Raw genomic sequence first — 21930 nt, 5'->3', positions numbered from 1 at the left:
ATAATAATAATATAAACCAACTTTGCTTAATGCGTTCACCACAAATCTGGAACAAACTTCCAGAAAACTAAACAGCTGAAACACTGAGTTCCCTTAAATCTAAACTAAAAACCCACCTTAGAGTCACTTTTGAACCATATTAATGAAACATTGACCAACATTTTGATGTGTAATGTCAGTACTTGACTGAATGTAATGTTTACTGGTTTACTGTGTTTATGTGCATCAGGGTTTTACTTTAACGATGTGAAGTTCAGCTCTTGGCAGTTGGTGGTTACCATAGCAACCAGTAACTGACAAGCTCCGCCCCCTTTTTCTGTTGCCGCTCTGTAACCGTGGTATATATTATTATCAGCTCTGTTTTCTTTACAAGTATTATATCTTAACATATATTTTAGACAAATGTAATCATGCACAGTGTTTCATGAGTAATTTTGGTACGTTTGGAATGTTTTTAACTGTTATTATTAATGTTGTGCATTTTAGCTATGTTTAATTTTACAACTGCTGCTACCTGCTCATTGGGAGCTATTGCTCTGTAGTTTGTTTAGGGTTGTTTATTATATTGTATTTAATGTTTAGTGGCAGAAACTGCTGGACTGATTTTAACCACCAACTTAATTTCATAAATTCAGTGAACTTGAATTGTTAGGAAGTCAAACTGGACCTGAGATGAACACAGTGTGTTTTATTACTTTGTATTTTTGTGTGTGTTTTTTATATTTTATGTAAAGCACTTTGAAATGGCTTGTTGCTGAAATGTGCTATAAAAATAAACTTGATTGATTTATTGATTTAAAACTATTATATTCTGTTTATCTTGAAGCCTCATTCACTGTATTTTCACTAAGCTGAAATCTATTTAAAACAATAAGCTATTTTAAATGCTGAATGTTATTTAGCATTAATTATAGCAGCCGGTTTTCTCTAAACTGAGGATTTAAAGCTAAAATTCAGTGAAATAAAACATTTTTACCAAATTAAAATATTTTTATGCAAAGTTAAATGAAGAATCTGTTTTTTTTAACAATATAAACACCTTACAGGTGTATTTTGCTTTTAATGAGTATGTCCAATTATGTATGTTTTTCTTCTTTACTACCCTCTACAGAGGCTAATGCGATAGGCCAGCTGTGAAAGCTCTCATCATCACTGCTCAGTTCAAACTACAACAAACTCTCAGACTCACACTGAAAAGTCCAACATAAACAAACAGAAGGAAATCCTGGTGCAGTAAAGACTGTATCTCTCTAACCCAGAGTTGAGCAATTTGTCCTTCTGCCAGTTTGGTTGGACGCTGGCTGCATTTTAGCTCCAATCCATCTGCTTGGCTCTTCAGGAGATATAAAACCTGAATGAAATCACGTTCAAACGAGCAGAGAAGTCGGTCAAAGAGTGATTTACCTTTCATACCAACCAGGAGGGAGGAATGTGAAGCATGGCGGCTACCGCTAGCAATATTACGTCACATCAGAGGCGGTGTGGGCGGCCATTTGTAAAGTTACGCAGTCAGAAATTACAAACATTTAACCCAAACTACCGCTGCAAATTTTTAACTGTGTAACTTTAACTAAGCTTTGTACCAGTTTAGGAAGTGCTGTTCACTTGTGATCTCATTTGATAAAATTCCCCAACAATTAATTTTTTTCTGCTTAAAACCTGATAGAAAAGGACCAAATATTTACAGACGTTCCTGAGGATAATTGTCAATAACTCTCCAACGGGGCTAAATGCAGTATTTCAAAAAGCACAGAGGTAAATATAGTGCTACAGATGATAATTATATTGGAGAAACATCTAAAAAGATATATTATTTATTGAGTTAATCCTGGAAACATTTATTATATATGTTAGACACTAACTCTAAGACACTGCACTCTTTGTAATAGCAAAATTAGTGAATTTATTTGGCTTGAAAGCTTTAACAGATTGATTGACTCATTTTCTAAACTCACTTAATGCTGTGCAGAGCAGATGAATTTCTCCAGCTGCTGCTCATAGGAAACAGATCTCAAGCTTTTGTCTTTTTCATGCATTATAAGACTGATTTAGTTTCCACTTAAAGGCCCAATCAAAGCAGCCATTGGGACTAAAGTGGTAAACAGTTTGAGTGGAAACCAGCTGCTGACACAATTTATAAGCTACATGTCGGTACAAATGGAGAAGCCATAAGTGCAACCTTTTAAAACATTAAAAACCAACAGGAATCCTGTCAACAGGAGGCAGACCGATAGCGTTAACACGATTTAGTCGATAAATTCCTCGTTTTAACTTTATCAGCCACAACAGCAACAGAAAGGCCAAAAATAGTTACACGTTAACTGTTTTCATTTTCACCAGAGGTGGGTAGAGTGCCCAAAAAATGTACTGAAGTAAGACTAGCACTACTTAACAGGGTGTTGCTAGGCAACCAAAGAGTGAGTGAGTGAGTTGCTAGGTAACCAAAGAGTGAGTGAGTTGCTAGGTAACCACGGAATGAGTGAGTTAGGTAGAGAGTAGACAAAGATTGTACTCAAGTAAGAGTAGCACCACTTCGCTTAACTTGAAGTTTTGGTTAAAACATGTTTGTTCTTCATTCAGTGGGTAGAAAATCCAGAAATTTTACTAAAATAAGAGTAGAGGTACTTCAATATATTTTTACTGAAAAGTAAAAAAATAGCCATCCAAGAAATTACTTAAGTAAGACTAAAAAAGTATTTGGTACAAAAGTACTGAGTAACGGATGAAACTTAATTTCATATTTAAAAATTAATAATTAAGCAATAAACTTCACGCTAAATAGGAAACATAACTCGCCTAATTCACTGTTAATCATTCCCAACAATGACAAAAAGCACAAATTTTGATACAGCAAAAAATATCTCATTCTGATGTGAAAACTCATCAAAAAAATTTTGTTTTTTCGAAATTGCAGTTTCCATTAAGCAAAACTATTTTCTTAATTGCAATTTGCACAATTCTGCAGTCAATGTAGACGCAGCTAATGTCTTCCTGTGCTCTAAATTTTATGCGTTCTGATTTCATCAGAAGCTGAATTTATTAGCTGTAAGCCATAATCTTTAAAATAACAGAAATAAATGAATGGAGTTACAAAAAATAAATGACACTTTTTAATATTATTTGCTGAAATGCACCTGTATGACTTCAAAATGACATGACAATATGTTCTGTTTTGGTAAAGAATCAATAAACTTCACGCTAAATAGGAAGCATAACTCGCCTAATTCACTGTTTATTATTTCCAGCAATGGCAAATGAGTTGAGTCTGTTATCAAAAGCACTCTGACTTTTAACAGCCTATTTGTCCAGATTTTAACTGACGTTTTAACAAAATTCTCATACTGTTTAGTGTCGGTAAATCATGTTCGGCCTGCAGACTTTCCCACGCCGCGCTCCATCTAAATCAAACAGAAGTGAAGTGGAAGAACATAAAACAAACAGAAAGGACAGAGGACAGAAAGGCAGTGACAGAGATGAAATGAGAGTCGGGAGTTGTGGCTGTGAACTCACTCTGTGTTTGAGAAAGTGGTTAAAAAGCGCTCAGTCAGGACTTTTTCATTAAAGTGGGATATAAGGCTCAAGTTGACATTTAGGCAGGAATCATCTACGCTGCTAGGAGATCGCACGAAACACGCAAAAAACCCAAACTTCAGCGAGTGTTTGCGTGCGTCTGTGTGGAGCGATTATCTTCTTTCTACCCCAAGTTCTGTGGGACACGACGCTAATCGTTTATTTGCTCTCTCAGTGTCGAGGAAAGATGGTGGGAAAGCAAAGTGATGCGTCTTACTCAGAACCGACACCTGGAATCAGAGCTTAAAAATAAAATCTGATTTTTTCAAAACAAATCCCACTTTAATAGATATTTTGTCGTGGTTTTATTTGTTAAAAAAGAAATTACAAATGACAGAAAATGTTTTCAAAAAGTGTCTTTTATTGAGTCATCTTTTAAAACACTTTTTGCTTTAGTACGAGGTTTTAAACAGCCACACTAGGTTGGTAGCAACAACTAACCAGAGTAACCAGTTACATTTACTTGAGTAACACTTTGGGAAAAAATACTTTTAGGAGTATTTTTACTGTGCTGAACTGTACTTTTACTTGGGTCAATTTATTATGAAGTATTTCTACTTTTGCTTAAGTAAAATTTCTCCACACTCAACCCACTTTACTGAACAATCAACAAGCTTATTTTAACCTAAAATTACCAGACACACATCTGCAGTTTTTGTTGAAGTTTCAAAAGTTTTACATTGAAAGATTCTGATATTATTTATATAAATTATTTTAAAATAGACCACCATTTACACATAAGTTTATATTTTTATGTAATTTTTAAATATTGAACGACTGACGTTTTGACCAGTACTTTTTACCAAATACTTTTTTACTCTTACTTGAGTAATTTCACAAATAGTACCATTACTTTTACTTGAGTAAAAATATGTTAAGCAAAGTCGTGCTACTCTTACTTGAGTAAATTTGTGTCTCACTCATTCTGTGGTTACCCAGCAACACCCTGGTGAGTAACTGGCAGATGTTTCAGTTTTCACCACTGTGCTTCGTAACTTCTTGTAAGTAAAAGAAGAAAATGAGCATAACAGCTAGAGATGGAAAGAGAGAAGCTCACATGAACAGTTTCGCAATAGTTTTGATATTTAAACAAAAAACGAATCAATATTTATCGATACGTTTATATCGCGATACATTCTTCAGCCATATTGTCCAGCCTACAGTAAAGTGGGAACCAGTTATTGGTTTGGTTTTGACACCCTGTATTACTCTCATATTATTTATGCTGTGTTCATACTGAAGTGACCCAATTCCAGTTTTTGTCAAATTTGACATTTTTGGTTTCCATTTCCAAATGCAACTTGTATGGGATCTCTAGTGTGAACTGAAAACGACCTGAAAGTGTCCCGCATGCGCAGTAGAGGGCGCAATGACGTCACACACAGTGTTTTGCCAACCACTATAAAAGAAGTGCTGAGTGTTTGCAGAAGTGAACATGGATGCTAACGATGGAGCATAGCTAATGATTTTAAAGTTGTTGTCCAAAAAGAGCCAGAACATTTACATCTTATCATGGTCTGCCATGGTTGTTGTTTTTCTTCCCTCTTGCAAGTATCAGGATGCAGAATGGTGCGTTGGTCGGGTATGAGTGACGTTCAGGTTGGATGAACGCGACCTGGACGATCAGATTCTGGTCACATTTGAAAAGATCAGACAGTATCGGATATCCAACCCCATCTGGGTCGATTCAAAAAGATCTGATCTGCGTTGACAGTCATGATCAGACACAGGTCACATTAAGACAAAAGAGAATGGAGGTCAGTGTGAACTTTGGCGTTTTCTCTCCTGACAGTCCAGTAGATTCAGTTCGATTAGCAAGCAAAATTTCAATGTGTCAAACAACCAAACCATATATATATATATATACATACATGTATCCAATATATATGATTCATTATTAATCATTATTTATTGGTGTTTGTATAGTTATATAAATATAGATATTACTAAATAATTTATTAAATAAATTATGAACGGCTGTGTGCTTTGTAATATGCTCTTCATACATCGATATCAGAATATTCCATTCCTATTCTATTGTTATAGCCACTAAGCATATTTAAATATGATGAACTATGTATTAAAAACCTATTTAAAAAATACAATTGTTTATAAATGTTGCTTTGATAGATGTTTGAATATGGTTTACAGTAACAAAAAAGTGTGCTATGATCGATTAAATGCGCTGATACGTCATTGTGCTGCTAAACACATAACGCTGAGTGGAGTGGAGTACCCCTCCAAGATGGCCGCTCTAAATCTCGTCAGCGACAATAGGCGAGAGCGGTCCATGAGGCGTCTATTCTTATATTATGTCTATGATTTCTCCTGTTAGCTCTAGAGTCACGTGTTTGCTATGATTGTATTTACCCAGAATGCCCGGCACTGTACTCCACTTCCTACTTTTGGAGCGGACTTTGGGCTGCTTGTATTCAAACAGCACCAGAGTTCACTTTTCTGGCCCAATTTCACATTCACACCTCGCAAACGAACCAGACGTTCTAGATAAACAAACTAGAGTTTGATTAAAGCGCATCATCCCGACACTATTTCATTTTATGTATTTTTTCTTCTTTTTTTACTTGCTTTAACATCAATTACCCGTTGGGGAATCAAATAAACCTGAGCCTGCCTTTCTGTGTCGAACACTGAAAGTCAATGAAATGAGATATTGCTGTGCTTAACGTATTGCTACGCACTCTTTACTTTTTCTAACATAGAAAGTTACCAGCACTAGATATTCTGTTTTTTGTGTGTCTCCATGTTCTGAAATTAAATGGAGTAGTAGGACAATATTGAAATAAATGCTGGCATGTCTTTGTGAAAAGTGAATGAAAGTGCTCTACAGAACCTGGAGTTTGTTCAAAACGTTCCAGTTTGATGGACTGAAGGAAATCGACATAAAAGCAGGTCGGCCACTCTCTGACCTCTCAACATGAGAGAACTGAATTATCTTGTCATTTGTCTCCAACAAACATCCGACTGTCTCCAGTGTGTGTGGTCTCAGCTGGATCCAAATGGATAGTTCAAAGCTATAAAACTCATTTTAGAAGTCAAATTACCTGTAAAATTGAAGCATATGAGTCATATAAAACACAATCTCTCTATTGACATCATAGAAAACTCCCATGCCAAAGTTCAGTCACCCGTGGACATTAACCTATTTTCTCCCCTCATTAAAAAGATACTTCATTCATGACTGCTGAAACACAAAGTAACCATTTTCTGCGGATGAATTGCATTAAATGAATTTCCTGTCTTTTGAAGCTCAAAGCTGTGATGGAAAAATGCAGCAAATCAGGTGTGGAGCTATCTATTCATCTAGATTTCAGTGAGAAATTAACAGATCTTGACTTCAATTTAGGAGGTCAAACGTTCAGTTTATTTGTTGATTTTGTAAAACAGGATTTTTTTAATTATTATTGACACATTAAAAGCAACAAAAATGCAGATAAAGCATTAAAATTGGTCACATTTAATGCTTTATCAATAAACAATTGATTGTTTATTGAAACTATGCACAATATATGATGATAATCATGAGATTAGATAAATAATAATAAAAAAAAAATAGTCTCACCTTCTGCCTCAGAAGTGAAAAGGAACAAAAATCACAGCTCTGCCTTCCTCATAATCTCCTCCAAACAGTTGCGTCTTCACGCTTTTTACCTCCTGAAAGTGAAATCACCGCTACCTTTAACTAAACCGAGAGAAAAGAGAAACTGCAGCATGAACTCCTCCTGTCAGTGTTGCAGAGACTGTCAGCAGCCTTGCAGTGCAGCCCAAACGCGGACATGTGGAATAATAAATCCACAACATCGTCATGTGACCACTACCAACGTCCAGAGACGCTCTGCCGCTGCTTGAGTGCAGACAGGAAGGAGAGTCACGTTTCTCCAGGAGCTGGACGTGTGCGCCCTCTGCTGGACACAGAGGAGAAATCACTATTAAAATCTGAGTTCAACATGTTTTTACTGCGTTTTAGGGCCGTTAATGATAGAAAAGACGAGGAATAAATTTCCGAAAAAAGAAAAAAAAATTAATCTACAAAAATGTCGATATAAAACTTGAATTTTTTGAGCTCCAAAAGTTGAAAATATGTGAAAAACAAGCTTAGAAAATTTTAGATCAATCTCAAAAATGTTCAAGAAAAAATATGGACATTTCTGATTCTGGAAAGTGGAATATTTCCTAGATTAAAAACTGAGAATTTTTTTAAAATTACTATCAGAATTTTTCTAGAAACATTTTGGAAATCTTTTAGCTCCAACAGTTAAAAATTTGTGAAAACAAATCTCAGAAATTTTCAAAAAAAAAAAAAAAAAAAAAAAAACTAGGAAATTTCTAAGTTTCGAAAGTAAATCAACAGTTGAAGCCAAGAAATTTGAAGAAACTAGGAAGCGAGTTTTGTCTGGAAAATTTCAGGAAAAATGTTTTTTTAGCAAATTTTTAAACCTTTAAAACTCAGAAATATATATAAAAAAATTCTCAAAATGTTGAGATTAATTAAAAAATTTCTCATTTTTTCTAGCAAATTTTTGACTTAAAAATTTACAAGTTTTGTCTAGAAAATTTCTGAGATTAATATAAAAATGTCTGAGTTTTTTAGGAATTATTTTAACTTTTAACCTGAGAAATATATTTTTTTCCTCAAAAATGTCTGAGATTAATCTCAAGATTTCTCTCATTTTCCTAGCAAAGTTTAGACTTTTATAACTAAGTAATTTACGAGTTTTGTCTAGAAAATTTCTGAGATTAATCTAAAATTTTTAGCAAAGATTTACTCCTGTTTTGTTATTATTCAGTGAAAAGTGTTGACTACTATAACAAAATCAAACATTTACGCAACATAATTATCTTTACCAGTGACGTCAAAACATTCCTGACAACACCTGAAGGCATCACGGAGTGGGCGGGGCGTAAAGATACCTGAGCTGAAACGTCCTTGGGTTGGGCAGGTATTCAGGAGGTCCAACATCAAACATACCGAACTGAAGGTAAAAACGGCAAATAACTGAAACATAATCTGTGAGACATAATCTGTGAGACATAATCTGAGATATAATCCGTTTCTGAGTTCAACTTTAACTGTGATTTTCATGTTTGACGTTTAGAAACAGTGAGTTGTTCTTCATATTGGGCGGGTCGCTTCTTTCTGCTGATCTGACGATCATTTTGATAATTATATCAGTATAATACGGACCATGTGTAGAAACCAGCTAATTTAATGCTCTTTCAGACACTGGAACAGTTTTAACTTTGTAAAAAGTGTGCTTTAAATTTAAATCTATAAATTTGCCAAATTAAACATAAAAGTATGCAGAAAGACGCTATATATAATATTAGATACTCGTGGTTCACATTTTAGTTTATTGAAGTTGATTTAAAATAAACGCAACTCTTTTCTCTCTGCTGCCATTGCTCTAATTATATCCACGTTTCAGTTTAATCATACTTTAAATACACTTATGAATTGTTCTATCTTGATATTAAGATATTATAAGTATATATGTAAGTTTATGCAGTGGAAACAAGTTTCTTAAAGTATTCTTAAAGTTAACTCAAACTGCAATGTTTTAACAAAATCACAAGAATCAAAAATCTATTTATTCTTATCAATACATTGTGGCAGAAATAAGTAAAAAGCAGCCTAAACCAAGTATTAAATTATAAAATAATTATTGGTATTAGTGAAATTAGTCTTAAATTTCTCTATATTTTTCAGAATAAGCCAAGTAAACGTCAATATGCTATTTTTCAGTTGAATCTTTGGTATAAAATAATTAATAGTTGTCTTGAATAACTTAGATTTTGCTCTGCCACATAAATAAGCTGCAGCATTTGGATCTGAATATGACTTTATGGCTATGAATTGGACCAGTTAAACTGAATCTGGAGACATTTTGGTTCTGTTTGTCTGTTTTCTGACAGTTTGCTTTCTCCACTGCTGTGCTGAACAGATAAAACTCCTCTTCATGTTCGGCTTGCTACCCAAAGCCTGAACGTTTTGCTGGAACTGGTCATTCCTGCTGCGCTTGCCAACAGCCTGGTTCCAGAAAAAACGCCCCAAAGCATGATGCTTCCCCCACCGCCTTACCTCCAGTGTTCTTTAGCAGAACAAACCTTAGTAAAGTCGTCCATTACACAAGCTTTGGGAAACTTTAGATATTTTTTTTTTTTACAAACCTTGGATGTTTTAATTAGTAATAAATTAATTCCATCTCACCTCTTTTAATGACGTTCTTTGACTTTTCATCACTTTTTCACCATATTCTCATCTCTACACTGTTAGAAATTATTTTGTGCTCTTCTCCTGACTTATACTTTTAGACATATTTTGCAAGATCTCTTGACATTCAGAGTGAGATGACACTGAGAAAAGCAGTTTCTGCACCTAATCAGAAGGCAGGTGAATATGAACACTATGCAGCCACATTATTTTACTTCATTCCCCCCATTTTTTTTGTTGTAATTCTCCAGGAAACCACAAGGTGGCGAAGTTACATCTTGGCAGGCTTCAGTTATGCCACAATTCGTCTCATTTTATGAGACCATATAATCTGCTGGCTGCATCTCTGAAATATGAAAGTGACAGAGAGGATTTCTGCTTGAGCTACGGGACGTAAATGTTGTTTTCCAACTTATTCAGAATATTTCCCGGCAGACCTGCGACCTCCTGCAAGGTTCTGGCAAATTGGCTTGCAGGAGCAAATTCATCCTGGTCTCCTTCAAGCAGCAGCAGACCTGCTGGAGAGCGGCAAAGGAACGACTCTGACGCTTCTGTTTGGGATTAACTCAAATAAGATTCATATTTTTAAAGCACTCCGCACCGTGAAAAGGTTTTCCTCTTGCAGACTTTCTCATGTTTTTGTTTTACTGTCTCAAATATTCTGGATCAAACACATTTAATGAAATACAAAGGCTACGTTCACAAACCAAACAAAATGTTCTTTTTTATTTCTTTTTTCCCATTATGTGACCAATACCCAACTTTTTCAGGGCAGTCTGAAAGGCCCAACACCCCACACAAATAAAAAATCTGATTTCTTCCATTTCCTGATGTGGTGTTGCTTCAGATAAATATCTATTGCTCATCTGCCACTGCAGGCAGGAAAAACTTAGTAAATTTACAGCAAAGAACTCAGAAATTGGACATTTATGAGCTTCAGAAGTTTAATATATGTGAGAAAATTCCATATTAATCAGATATGGAAATTTCTGAGTTTGAAAAATCAGAAATTTTGAGATTAATCTACAAAATTTTCTACAAAAAACTTGGAAATTTCTTAGTTTCAAAATTTGAAAATGTTCAAGTTTTGAAAATTTTTATCATTTCTGAGTCATCTAAAAATTTCAGAATTCTTTTTCTAGGTTTTTTTTTCTATTGGAGTTCGAAAATGTCCTTGTTTTTCTAGAAATGTTCTGAGGTTAATCTCAAAATTTCAGAGTTTTTTGGGGGATTTAGTCCTTTTTTCATCTGCGATGGCTCTACCGCGCCGTCTGATGCATTGATGGTTTTCAAAGCGTCTCCAATCATCACATTTTCCGTTCCAGATGAATCTGTTATTGACTTTCTTTTATGAAATAGATTATTGCTCCTTAACCTTTTAGCCTACTTCATGTTTTCAGTCAGAAACCTTTTAAAAGTCGGATACATCTGGATGTTTGAGTTGGTCTTCACCTTTCTCAAATGAAACTACAAACAGCTTTTTGTGTTCAAGTTAAAATAAAGTAAAAAAGTAGGAGAAATGTGTCTGTTTTCACTTTGGTGGCTGCAGAAAAAGCAAAAGCTGCTGCGTTTAGTAACGGAGATCTATAGGAAGCAGTAATGTGCGTTGGTGCATATTACATTTGTTTACAAGTCCTGGTTCAGTAGCTAAATCTAAATTAAAGTGCTTCCAGCAAATGAGACAAGCTGTATATACAGTGAGTTTATGTGTCTATAAAACCAGACCCACTGAGGCCTGTAAGGTTCAGGAAATGCTGCCCTCATGCTGAACATCAGCACTGCAGAACGCCGTCAGATTTCCTTCAGCCCAGCCACACTTTGAGGGTTAACTTCCTCCATCTCTTTGCCCCGGTCACTTTCTGTATGTCACTCACTCCGCTGGGAGCTCGTTATTGTCTCAGCCAATCATACCTCATCCTTAATTAACTCAGGAAATTGCATTCCTGTATTTACAGCCCTAATAACTCGCCTGGCCTGCTGAAAAGGTCACATCAACAGTTTAGCAGGTTTTTGCACTACAGCACCGTAACCCAGAGGGACTGTAACAGAAGCCCAAACCTGAGGGAGCCTGTAAAAAATCATAAAAAGAAAGTGTTTTTTGACCTTCGAACGTACTGAGATTCAGCTCAAAATGTTCACTGGAAAATAGGCTTATGTGGAAGAAGAAGGCGACGCGGCGGCACGTGTCAGAAACTGTTAGTGTTAAAGTCCTGACGCCACAGACAGACGAGTTTTGAGACGATGCGCCTGAAGGGTGAATGTCAGTGAGCGGATGTGTGCAAGTTCACAGCTGAGATCTGGTCGTCTGGGGACAGAAATCATTTATAATTTCTCTGCTTTTTTGGGAAACAACATGTGATTTTTATGGAGCAGCGTTTGAAAAATCCCAACAGAATGACGGCGCTGTGCAACGTGCTGGAAAAGACAAGTGCTTTGTTGTTGACTTGCCATTCTTGTTGGTTGTGCAGGAGGCTCCACTTCTGCTTTTCAAAGATGTTATGCTTCTTCAGCGCCTGGAAGAATTGGTTTTATAGAAAAGAAGCATGAAGAAGAATACTCAGTCAACAAGTTTAAGCTAAAAAGCAAAACATGAGAACAGGGACGCAGCACTGCCCCTTCCAAACATATAAAAACGTTTTTATCTTTTGTCTCTTTGGAGATCCTTTTTCTAATCGTCCAATCAGCAACCAGCTGGTATGTTAGGAAGATGGATCTCTAATGTTTTTCTTCTTGATGTAAGGAGACACCAGGGAAGACTCTGACTTTGTTTGAGCGTATTGTACCCTCATGGTTCACGGTTTTTGTTTTCCATGCCAGGGTGATGCTGCGGTAGTTTGGGGATAATGAGCGAGCTGCATCCGGTGTCGTCCTGGTCCGTGGAAGAGGTGTTGGAGTGGATTCAGGAGCAGCATCCAGGACTCATGGAGATTCTCTACAAAGGCATCATCAAACACGACATATCAGGTACAAATAATCCCGTCTTTTTAAATCTAAACGACCAGAAGACGTTTGGTTTATAATCAGTGTTAGCAAAAGATTTTATGTTAAGTTCTACGGGGTTTTAGGATGCGTTCACACCAACCCAGTGTATTCTGGGCCAGACAATCTGGTTCGTTTAGGGAAGTGTGAATGTGTACTTGACCAAAAACGTCAACTCTGGTCCGCCTTGAGAAATCGGTCTTGGTTTGGTTGACGTAAGAAAGAGTGGTAAACACAGAAAGAGTTCCCAAAAGGTAACTGATGTTACAGTAAGTAAAGAAGGATGAAGCAAAGACTGAAAAACAAAGGGTGCGTTCCCACCGGCCCGGTTCAGTCCGCTAACCGTAGTTCGTTTGACTAGAAAGTCCGGTTCATTTGGCGAGGTGCGAATGCGTAATCGACCAAAAAAGCGAACTCTCAGTCTGAGTTTGATCAAAGTGAACTCTAACAGGAAGTGAACTACAGCGCGGGGCATTCTGGGTAAATACAACCAAAACAAACATTAAGTCTAACACTTTTTACCAAAGACAAAACAAAGCAAAACATTCCGTGGAGAAGAAAGTTGCGCTCATGTCTTGTTTAGAGGTTTTTATATCGTTTTCTTCAGTGGTTTTTGCTGCAGTGCCCCCTCTGGCGGGGAGGGGAACATGTTTTTTGAAAGCTTTGATAAATAAGAAAACCGGAGCAGCTGAAAATGTAACAAATGTAGCAGTTTTGGACTATGAGGTGTGAAAACATCTTTAGTTCAGTCTCCTGCTGTGAATGCTGATTTGTGGGTTGTAAATGACTTTGCAGGCCGAGCTCTACTGAGACTAAGGGAACATCACCTGCAGCTTCTCGGGGTGGAGGACGACGAGCAGCAGCAGGAAATACTGCAGGACCTTCTGCTTCTCAGAGTTCAGGAAGAAATCAATGAACTCAATGACATCTGCTCTGGTAAATACACCAGCGGCTGAGCAGCATACTGATACAGTACAGTCAGAAAAATCAGCTCTGCACAGAAGTGCAGCATTAACATAGATGAAAACAGCTCATTTGGCTCAGAGCTTAAAAACATGTAAGCTCAGTAAACATTGACTTTATTTGATCTCTTGTCTCCTGACCAGACTGTTTTTCTTCATAAAGACGGCGAAACGACAGAAAGATACCAGCTGGGTTTTTTATTTCCCGTCTGTCCATTCATCTGTGCGAAGGAGATTGAAAGGTGGCAGTGATGGAAATAACAAGAGAAGGTGAACAGAGAGGAGGATCGATGGGAAGAGAGAGAGAGAGAGAGAGAGAGAAACCCATTTCCTGTGTGAAATTTGACCCTCGCAGATGGATGAGATTAGTTTTTGTCTGGTTGTCTTTTTTTTATCCCCATTGTCCATTTGTCTCCGTCCTTTTCCTCCGTCTGTATTCTGTTTAACCATACCAGTATCAAATATCCTGAAATCTGTATTAGATAACACTTCCAGCATCCAGAAAGCCCTTGTGGTTGATGCTAAGAACTGCAAAAATAAAAATAAAAATTCTGTTTCCAGGTCTAGAAAAGTATTTTGTTTGCTGATTTTCTTTTTGTAAGTACATGTATAAAGTATTTATACAGTATGAACAGTTCAATATTTTGTCATAATAAAACTCTTTCATTTAGGTTCAAATCTAAAACTTGCTAAATTTGTTTCACTTAAAGAGCAGAAGGTCGTAGACACAACTAAATGTTTTACAGTGCACTACTTCCTGTCGTCGTCTTCGTCTGTTTTACCAGTAATAAAATCCAGTAACGCTGCATTTTTGCAAAATGAACTAATTTCCATACAGTAAAAAAAAAACTTCTCATCCAAACACAAAAACTTTGAGTTTTTTCAGAATTGTTGTTTCGGTTTATTTTTGCAGTTCCAGTTTGAACATTTATATGTTGAATGGAGTCGCAGCTCATTGAGCCGTTTTCCATCCATTCATTGTTTTATTCTAACATTTTTATTCTAAAAACATTAATTTGGACTCAAGGTTTGATGGAAAAGTAGGTCACAACATTTTCTTTGTTTTTGTAATTTTCAGTTTGAAATTTTTCATCTTGGAAACATTTATTGTAAAGCAAAAGACTAAAAATCTGAAAATGTAATAAAGAATTTATTTCAGCTTTTTTCTTCCTATATATAAAACTTTAAAACATAAAAAGTAAACCAGAAGATGCTGATATGCTTCCCTTCTGAAATATATTTTCAGTTTTTTCTTTAAAACAGACTTTGACATTTATTTTCATTTCTCAATAACATGAATTTATCTTCCAGTTCATGTTGGTTTGTGCTTATTATTAGATATTTGTCTTTTTAGTTCACAGCTAAACACAAAAATGTTAAAGAAGTCAGATCAACAGAGTTTGAGCTTTTCAAGTTTTTGCCACAGGAAAAAAAAACAAACAAATTAAAATTAGTAAAAGAAAAAAAACTACTTTAAACAGAAATCTGCTAAATAAGATGCATCTGTGCAGCTTCTTCTGATATTTCTGATACTAAATTACAAAACCTGAACTGAAATAGTTTTGCTGTTTCTTTTCTTTCTTTTCTGACTGATCTAAACTAAAAAAATATTATTTTTTTACTTTGATGTAGAAAGAGAAGCATTTAAATAATTGTTTGCATTGATAAAGCAGCTTATCTAAAGATGCGGATCTTTAATGCTGCGTTGCCGACATCAATACCGTTTGTGCTGCGCGTCAAAAAGTTTCAGGCAGTGAAATAAAAAGTGCTGCTTTTGCAACATAATCTTGGCTGTTTGCTTTCTTCCTAATCATCCGTCTTTTGGACGCCGGAGTGCAATCATGAATCATTTGTTTGTGGCGGAGCGGCGTTTACAGCTGCAGCTCCTCATAAATACCCAGAGTTTCCACCATAACTCAGGTTTTTCTCTGTCGTCGGGGAAATCCTCCGGGAGAGAGCGCACAGCAAGATCTACTGCTAAAGCTAAAGGTCATAATAATGAAAACATATTAATGCAGACTTTCTTTGAAACCCTTAAATCAGGAGTCATAAGAGTTGAGGACAGAGTTGATAAAGTGTGTAATAAAACGTTGCATCACTCATATCAGCCACAGTTACACTGTAAAAGTTTCACACACAGAAAACTCAGGTAAAAGTTAAAATCTCTGCTCTAATATCCATAAACCATAAAAAAGGTTTCATGATCTGTTGAAAAAGACAGCTTTTCGATATCTTGTCATTTTTGAAGAATCAATATTTTATTTCAATTCCTGGGTTTTAAAATAAGACATTTAAAAACAAGACGGATTTATTGTCTTCTGTTGATGTTTATGTAAAAGCAGATTGTTTCTGACTAAAAACATTCAGGTTTCAGGGCATTTTCTTCACTGTTTGTTTGTTTTAACCAGGTTAAGCTAAAACGAAACCACTTTAAATGACGACACATTTACAGAAAAATACTTTTTTAATCTTAAATTTAAAATTTTTTGAACATCTTTACTGCTCTGATAATGTTTTCTTTTAAGTAATTAGCCTCATTCTCTGTCTGTTTACTCCAGTTAAACTATTTCATGATTATTTCAATAATCGATTAATCCAATCAATTGTTCCAGCTCTAGGAGAGGCGTGCAATGCAGTCATGCTGAATAAAGTATATTATGTGCACTGATGTCACTAGTTTTTTTAGATAAAAAAATAAGAATTACTGGAGAATCTTTGTTTTCAGTAACTGTTCTTCTCTTCTGTCAAAAACATTTTACCTTAATTGTTGAGTTTTCATTTGCTGTAAGAGGAAAATCATCAATCATACATAAAAGCCATAAAACAAGTTTTTGTGTAGTAAATCTTTATTAATGTGCTTCGCTTAGTGAATTAAATTGCTGAAATAAATTAACTTTTTCAAACTCATTTAATATAAAAGAGATTTTGAAAACCTTCTGACCTTTTTTCTGCATTTCACAGTTCATCTTTATATTATGTTGAGGTTTAACACGAGGTACTGCAAAAACACAAAATATGACCAAGTATTTTTGGTCTAGTTTCTAGTCTCTTATGGACTTGAAATGAGTCAAAATTAACTCACAAATAAGCTTGTTTTACGTCAATATTCATATTGGATTAAAAATACTTATTTCACTGGCAGATTATTTCACTTATGACAACAATTTTTTCCCATATTGCAGGTGAAACAATCTGCTGGTGGAGCTACAACTTTTTCACAAATATTAAGACTTTAACAAGCCTCTATATGTTGCAGAAAAGTTTCTTGTAAGTTAGTTTGTCTTATTTCAGGTGTGCTGAGATGTTTGCACTAGAAAGACTTTTTTTCAGTTTCTGAAAAAGTTTTTTTACATATTTTTTGTCTCGAAAAAAATACTTGTTTTGGAAAAAGTTTTTTATTCTAAAAACACTTTTTTCCCCAGTTTCTAGAAAAGTTTTTTGTTTCTAAAAAAACAAACAAAAATCCCAAAACCATGCAGACAACCAGGCGTGGTTATCAAAATTTTGATAAGATTTTGCGTTTTTGCAGTGTAACGACTATCACATCACTGCAGCCTGTATTTTACATTTTAACTGGTAATATTAGTCAAGCTTTTGCAGCAACATGTTTGAGAATCTCTTTAAAAAATTTCCACCCTGTTAGGGACATGTAACAGCACGTTTGTGAAACTTTGCCCATAAAGTTACAGTGTGTGAGGAAGAGTGCTTACACACACACACACACACACACACACACACACACACACACCTTTTCCTCCTGTTTTCCTGAGCCTGCCGGTGAGGCTGTGTGTGTCTGAGTGTGATTAATCCTTCACGAGACGCCGTGGCATTTGACTGGGCAGGAACGACGACGGAGCAAAGCTTAGTCAGCACAAACATAAATCCATCTGACTGGCACAAAAAAGGGATGAGGACCTGCAGCAGTGACCCCGACCACGAAGCACAGATGAAATGTCTGCAGAAGAAAAAGATGTAAACCGAGTTTAACGTATGGAAAACCTCAGAAACTCAAACTGGAGACTGTCAAATTCAAGACAACTGCAGGTAAAACATCCTGTGGTCATGAAGTTTATATATCTGTAGAAGGCGGGTTTATCGTTTTGTAGTTTTACAACTGTTTTAAAAATCTAAATCAAATTTAGACAAAACTTTCTACATTAATTGTTATTTACTAACAGTAAAAGTTTATTGTGTTTGCCTGTACACTGCAAAAACACAAAATCTTACCACATATTTTTTGGTCTAGTTTCTAGCACACTTGGAATGAGACAAAACTAACTTAAAAGTAACTTTTCAGCAAGATAATGGAGCTTGTTTTAAGTCAGTAATTCCTTAATATTGATAAAAAAATGACAAGTTCCACTGGTGCCGTTACCTAGCAACGCCAGCCAAGCCCAGCCCGTCACCTAGCAACGCCAGCCAAGCCCAGCCCGTCACCTAGCAACCCAGTTCTAGTTCAGATTATTTCACTTATAACATGACATGTTTCACGTTATAAGTGAAACAATTTGCCAGTGAAACTAATACTTTTAGTGCAACTTTGCATTAAAATATCATTTAACAAATAATGTAAATTTTACACTTTTTATGCAACTTCTGATGCAACTTTGCATTAAAAATGTAATTATTTACCGAATGACACTTCATGACCACCGCCATAAACATTCATGACATTATGTCAGTCTTATGCACACCACTTCAAATAAAGACCCTGAAAAATGGCAGCTGCTACAAAGCATCAAATTTAATCAGACGGGATAAAATAAAGCAAATCAAAGGAAATGTCTGCATTTTTTAAAAATACCTTAGGATCAGGGGTGTAGAATATCAAAAATTGTACTAAAGAAAGAGCAGCACTATTTCAATATATTTTAAAATAATATTTGTAACTCCAGAGTAGGAACAGCATTTGGTAAAAGTGCTGCTGCGCTAACACGGCGCTGTGGTCCGGTGTCTCTGTCTGGCTTCAGTCAACTTTGAACCCAGCTGCGAACCATCCACCATCTCCCAGCTACAGCGGTCTTTCTGTCACTTTCTTGTGATCTAGTCGAAGCTGCAGCGGCAGGATGGAAAGATCAATACTTACTTGAAGAAAAAATGAGTTTGCGCCAGTCCAGAAGAATGGAGGAAGCAGAGAGAAGTTCACTGTGAGTTCAGAGGGTTGTGACTCAGCAGCTCGCTTCACTTCAGAGGCCTCCCAGGCTGCAGCAACACGAGACCCTGAAACAACATCCACTCTCATTACGACTCGCTGGAAGCGCCGGCTGCAAACCTGCTGATGGCATCCAACCTTTGTGTGATAACTACAGCAGTGCTGCTGGCGCAAACTGGCATGAAAAACACACACAGCTCTTGGATCTTCATGGCAGCATCTTGGGACTCAGACGGGCTTCTGAGGATAAGATCTGTTAGTTAAAACCAGAGGCTGAAACACCCGGAGGATGAGTTCAAATGGAGGTTAAAGTTCTCTTTAATTTCATTTTAAAACATTTTTTCCTGATTCGTAAACAAGGAAAAGATGTGAAGCTTTACTAGGATGTTACTAACCTTAGATTATGTTTTCAACCAATTAGCACACATACATTGTGAAAACTCAGTTCAAAAATACTTAATTAATCCCAAAAGGTAATTAAATGTTATTGTAATTCATTCTTTATTCGGGTTCTTTCAGTTTCTTCAGATTTACTATTTGTCACACTTTAAAGGGGCAGTATCATGTATTTTCCAGGCATATAATGCCATTTTATAGCACCATAAAGTAAACTGAATAAAACATTGTCTATATAAAGATTCAACATGTCATTATGACTTAAAAATAAGTGAACTTTGTTATTTAAGGTATTGAAATTGTCTCTGTCTCTTTAAAAACTCCTTCTCTTTTTGAAACATCACATCTCTCCTCTATTAACCCTTTAGAAACATTTTTACCAGCGTTTCACTGAGATGTAGCTCCTACAATGAGTTCAGCAGATGTTTGCTAATTGCAGCTGGCTAGTCTGAAGGAGCAAAGTGGAGCAGAGGTGTGCTGTGAGGCAGAAACTCAGTAGCTTGGAAACTGCAGCTTAGGTCCAACCAGGCGTTTTGCACAGCTGAATGGTTGCCATGGAGATTCAAGCATTCCTCAAGCATGCATGAAAGAATCAAAGGAAAACTGAAGGAACAACATTATAACATGATGTAAAGCTAAAAAAAAAGTTGATTTTATATAATATGGCCCCTTTAACGTGCAGATAACTCACTTATACAAAAGCAGTTTTCAAATATTTCAATTGTTAAGGAAAAAAGTTACCCAAACAAGCCTGGCCCTTTGTGACAAAATCTTAAATCATTGTGCTACTCTTGCAAAATCTGCATTAAACAACATACGTGGCCATTAAAACTGTGCAAAAAGTACTGATGAAAATGTACTATTTGTCAAATTATTCACTTACAACAAAACATTTTCCCGATGTTATGAGTGAAATAATCTGCCAGTGGAACTAGAACTTTTTAAATATTAAGGAGTTATTTACTTAAAAACAAGCTCCTATGTTGCTGAAGAGTTACTTGTAAGATAGTTTTGTGTAGTAAGATATCTGCACTAGAAACTTTACTTACTTGGTGATATTTGGTGTTTTTGCAGTGAAAATAGAAATAAACAACCGCTAAAATCTGTTTTGATTACATTTTGTGAAGAAGGTAGTTGCGCTCGGTATCTTCTCCAGAGGTTTTTATGTTGTTTCCTTCAGAAGTTCTCGGTGCAGCGCCCCCACAGGCGAGGAGGGGAACAGGTTTTTCAACAACAACAGCAGCTGACAATGAAAGGAAAGTTGCAAATTTTGTCCCCAATCGAACCGAATCTACGAAGTGTGAAAATACCCAAAGTGTGATTGAAAGGTTGAGCTTTTTTCCATGCTCATGGATGTGTGTGTTTTGACCAGTGACAGTCCCACCGCCAAACACACCCATTTGTCAAGACAAACCAGCGACACAGGAGGAAAGGTGCATCTAGCAAACTGCATCCGCAAAAACAACAACAGAAAGAAAAAAATGTAGAAGTGGAAAAAACCCCAAAGAGAGAGTATTTTATTACCTGGAAGTGGGAAAATGAGTTTTGTCAACAAATGGCCCATCTATTTCCCCTCACATCAATGGCTGCATGGCATGTGATTTATCTTCTCCATATTGGAAGCAATGGAGTGAGAACAGAAGGGAGGGAGGAGAGGAGAGGATGGACTCCTGCTGCCCTGAACAGTCTTTTGGGTGTAACCATGAAAATATGTTACATAGAGGGAACAATCTAAGCAGAAACATAACAAAATCAGGAAATTTTACATTTCAGACAGTAAGCACACACTCTGCTGTAGCCAGGATCAAATAATTATGAAAGCAAAGTTCAGAATCAGAATTCATGCTAAGATTAAAGATAAATTATTATTCAAAATTCACATTTTTCACATTTGGGTCTCAACTGCTTTTTAAAAATAGTCCAAGCAAATTTAAATAACCCAACCAACTGTTTTATTTTATTTCATTTTTTATTTTTGGCAATAAGTTAATTTTTTTTTTGGCGTCTGGAAAACAAGCCGTTTTAATGTGCCGTTACCTAGCAACCCACGTTGAGCTCCAGCACATTTGGTCAGCTGGTTTTACTGCTGTACAATGGCTGCAGGAACAGACAAGAGTTTTGTTGTTGACTTACCATCCAGAAACCACTGGCTCTATTCTTGTTGATTGTGCAGGAGGCTCCACTTCTGCTTTTCAAGGACATATGGTTGTATAATTACGCATCTGTTTGCAGCTATTTTCACGTGTGGGGGCATGGCCAGCAGCAGACTATTTGGATTTAAAGTGCCAGAAGCCCTTTAAGAGCTCAGGAAGAACAGGGCAGACTAAAATCTCATTTTCTAGGAATTATTTTGTGCAAAATAATGTAATGAACATGTTACATGTTATGTTTGTGAAGCCCATAAGCATAAAATGTCTCCTTTAAGCATCAACTTGCACATTTAGAGAAAAGACCAGACTCCAAAGCATAACAATAACCGGTTATGTTTGTTGTTTTTGTATCGCCCACCAGGCCTTTACCGGCTTTAACGCACTTTCTGATTCTCTTTCCCATCCTCAGAAAGGAGCATTTCCCAATTTGATTACTTTTAACGTCTGAATCCTTGTCTTGTTTTGCTTGCTGGGATGTTTTAGAGTTCAATG

At 36.2% G+C, this 21930-nt stretch overlaps 2 protein-coding genes and 1 long non-coding RNA gene across 7 annotated transcripts in view; 1 reads left to right on the top strand and 2 right to left on the bottom strand.

The window, feature by feature from the left end:
* scara5 (scavenger receptor class A, member 5 (putative)) overlaps nucleotides 1-7423 on the bottom strand; it is a 72721-nt gene extending 65298 nt beyond the window's left edge. For both annotated transcript variants that reach the window (XM_007572676.2, XM_007572752.2), the window contains exon 1: nucleotides 7151-7423. The gene's annotated coding sequence lies outside the window, so the exon portion shown is untranslated. The remainder of the gene's footprint in view (nucleotides 1-7150) is intronic.
* Nucleotides 7424-8461: 1038 nt separating this feature from the next.
* On the top strand, nucleotides 8462-14411 carry LOC103152157 (sterile alpha motif domain-containing protein 12-like). Of its 3 annotated transcripts, none has more exons than XM_016664244.1 (4): nucleotides 8462-8567; nucleotides 12617-12763; nucleotides 13574-13714; nucleotides 13904-14411. In XM_016664244.1, exons 2-4 carry the CDS (start codon nucleotides 12643-12645, stop codon nucleotides 13990-13992), a joined length of 351 nt encoding a protein of 116 aa, XP_016519730.1. In that variant the 5' UTR covers nucleotides 8462-8567; nucleotides 12617-12642; the 3' UTR covers nucleotides 13993-14411. The 3 variants fall into 3 exon arrangements, with proteins under 3 accessions (XP_016519730.1, XP_007572622.1, XP_016519754.1); XM_007572560.2 differs by having other exon boundaries at nucleotides 13885-14411; XM_016664268.1 differs by lacking the exon at nucleotides 8462-8567 and adding an exon at nucleotides 9476-10359.
* Nucleotides 14412-17163: 2752 nt separating this feature from the next.
* Nucleotides 17164-21235, bottom strand: LOC107833854 (uncharacterized). Of its 2 annotated transcripts, none has more exons than XR_001659637.1 (3): nucleotides 20338-21235; nucleotides 18827-19145; nucleotides 17164-17695 (listed from the first exon to the last, which is right to left on the bottom strand). It is a non-coding gene; the product is annotated as an uncharacterized LOC107833854 (long non-coding RNA). The 2 variants fall into 2 exon arrangements; XR_001659644.1 differs by lacking the exon at nucleotides 20338-21235 and having other exon boundaries at nucleotides 18827-18960; nucleotides 19031-19646.
* Between the last annotated feature and the right edge of the window lie 695 nt (nucleotides 21236-21930).

Source organism: Poecilia formosa, unplaced genomic scaffold (genome assembly GCF_000485575.1).
Source record: "Poecilia formosa unplaced genomic scaffold, Poecilia_formosa-5.1.2 Scaffold1, whole genome shotgun sequence".
NCBI lineage: Eukaryota > Metazoa > Chordata > Actinopteri > Cyprinodontiformes > Poeciliidae > Poecilia > Poecilia formosa.
Note: the sequence above shows the minus strand (reverse complement) of the source record. Positions and strands in the feature narration are given on the sequence as shown.